A 1,997-nucleotide genomic window follows, 5' to 3' on the forward strand; every position below is an offset into this window, starting at 1 on the left:
AGCCAATGGGAGGGGACGTGCCGCGCGCCGCAGCCAATGGGGCCGGGGCCAGCCGCCATGGGCCGCGGCAGTGCCGTCCCGCCGCCGCCGAGCCGGGGCCGGTAACGGCAGTGCTGCCGCCCTCTGTCCTTCCCTCCGTCCCTCCCCTCCTCATCTCTTCCCTCCTCCTCCTCCTCCTGGGCGCTGCCCGGCGCCGGGGCTGTCCCGGTGCGCTCCGCGAGGCGCGGCCGCCGCTTCCCCGCCCCGGCGCGGGGCCGTCCCTCGTCCCCTCCCTCCCTCCGCCCCGTCCCCGCCCGCCGCGGCAGCCCCGAGCGGGAGGCGGCGGAGGGAGGCGGGAGCCATGCGGGAGTACAAGGTGGTGGTACTGGGCTCGGGCGGCGTGGGCAAGTCCGCCCTCACCGTGCAGTTCGTGACCGGCTCCTTCATCGAGAAGTATGACCCCACCATCGAGGACTTCTACCGCAAGGAGATCGAGGTGGACTCGTCCCCGTCCGTGCTGGAGATCCTGGACACGGCGGGCACCGAGCAGTTCGCCTCCATGCGGGACCTCTACATCAAGAACGGGCAGGGCTTCATCCTGGTGTACAGCCTGGTGAACCAGCAGAGCTTCCAGGACATCAAACCCATGCGGGACCAGATCATCCGCGTCAAGAGGTACGAGCGGGTGCCCATGATCCTGGTGGGCAACAAGGTGGACCTGGAGGGCGAGCGCGAGGTCTCCTTCGGGGAGGGCAAAGCGCTGGCCGAGGAGTGGAGCTGCCCCTTCATGGAGACCTCGGCCAAAAACAAAGCCTCGGTGGACGAGCTCTTCGCCGAGATCGTCAGGCAGATGAACTACGCGGCGCAGCCCAACGGGGACGAGCCGTGCTGCGCCTCCTGCGCCATCCTCTGAGGGCGGCGGCGGCTCCGCGCCCCGGCGGACACGCTCGGGGAAATAACATCGGCAAAAATTTCATCGTGTTGGAAATGTGGCTTTTCTCGGCATGTACGTTTCGTCCAGTCTTGGTCATGGCATATTTCCTGTCAGTGTCGGCGGCGGGCGCTGGAGCAGCCGGTCCCGCCGCCCGGGGAGCGGAGCCACGCGGGGAACCCGCCCGGGACAGCCACGGGGAGCCCGGCCAGGAGCGGTGCCGCACCCCGGGGAGAGGTGCCCGCACCCCGGGGAGAGGTGCCCGCACCCCGGCCAGGAGCCGTGCCGCACCCCGGAGAGAGGTGCCCGCAGCCCGGGGAGAGGTGCCCGCAGCCCGGCCAGCCCGGAGAGAGGTGCCCGCACCCCGGGGAGAGGTGCCCGCACCCCGGAGAGAGGTGCCCGCACCCCGGGGAGAGGTGCCCGCACCCCGGGGAGAGGTGCCCGCACCCCGGAGAGAGGTGCCCGCACCCCGGCCAGCCCGGGGAGAGATGCCCGCAGCCCGGAGAGAGGTGCCCACAACACGAGGAGAGGTGCCCACAGCCCGGGCAGCCGTGCCCACACTCGGGCAGCCGTGCCCACAGCCCGAGGAGCGGTGCCCACAGCCCGGGCAGCCGTACCCACACCCCGGGGAGCGATGCCCACAGGCCGGACAGCCGTGCCCACAGCCCGGGTAGCCGTGCCCACAGCCCGGGTAGCCGTGCCCAAAGGCCGGCCCGCGGCACCGCTCCCCCGGTCTCTATGCAAGCAGGCGGCGGTGCGGGGCCGTCCCGCCCCAGAGTTGCACATGGAACTGGGACTGGGACCCGAACGGTGCTGCCAGGCTCGGGGCGCCGGGCAGCGCTGCCGAKATCCCTGGAATAATGCTCTATTTTGTTTACCTGCTGTATCGGATGGGAGTTTGCAGGAGAGTGGTAGCGTGGTGGTTTTTCTCCTGGTTTTGTTTTATTTGTTTTGTTTTTTTTTTTAAATCAGCTGTGAAAATGTTACAAATCTGCACAATTTTTTAGGCGTGCGTGTGTGTGTGATTTCGTTGTGGTTTTGGTTTTTCCCTTGGCCGGGGKTGGGGGGCGGTGGTGCTTTTTGTGCC

General features: G+C 68.6%; 1 protein-coding gene across 2 annotated transcripts; it reads left to right on the forward strand.

Annotated features, from left to right (window-relative positions):
* Window positions 1-278: 278 nt before the first annotated feature.
* On the forward strand, window positions 279-1,527 carry LOC130586988 (ras-related protein Rap-2b). Of its 2 annotated transcripts, none has more exons than XM_057387933.1 (2): window positions 279-1,147; window positions 1,234-1,527. In XM_057387933.1, the coding sequence occupies exon 1, from the start codon at window positions 341-343 to the stop codon at window positions 890-892; it is 552 nt and encodes a 183-aa protein (XP_057243916.1). In that variant the 5' UTR covers window positions 279-340; the 3' UTR covers window positions 893-1,147; window positions 1,234-1,527. The 2 variants fall into 2 exon arrangements, with proteins under 2 accessions (XP_057243916.1, XP_057243917.1); XM_057387934.1 differs by having other exon boundaries at window positions 1,369-1,527.
* The last annotated feature ends 470 nt before the right edge of the window (window positions 1,528-1,997 follow it).

Source organism: Malurus melanocephalus, unplaced genomic scaffold (genome assembly GCF_030028575.1).
Source record: "Malurus melanocephalus ecotype Western Australia unplaced genomic scaffold, MMel_1.1 scaffold_1441, whole genome shotgun sequence".
NCBI classification, from domain to species: Eukaryota; Metazoa; Chordata; class Aves; order Passeriformes; family Maluridae; genus Malurus; species Malurus melanocephalus.

What these genes read in the sequence shown, in the direction of transcription:
- LOC130586988 (XM_057387933.1), top strand. Translation starts at nt 341, where the DNA reads ATGCGGGAGTACAAGGTGGTGGTACTGGGCTCGGGCGGCGTGGGCAAG.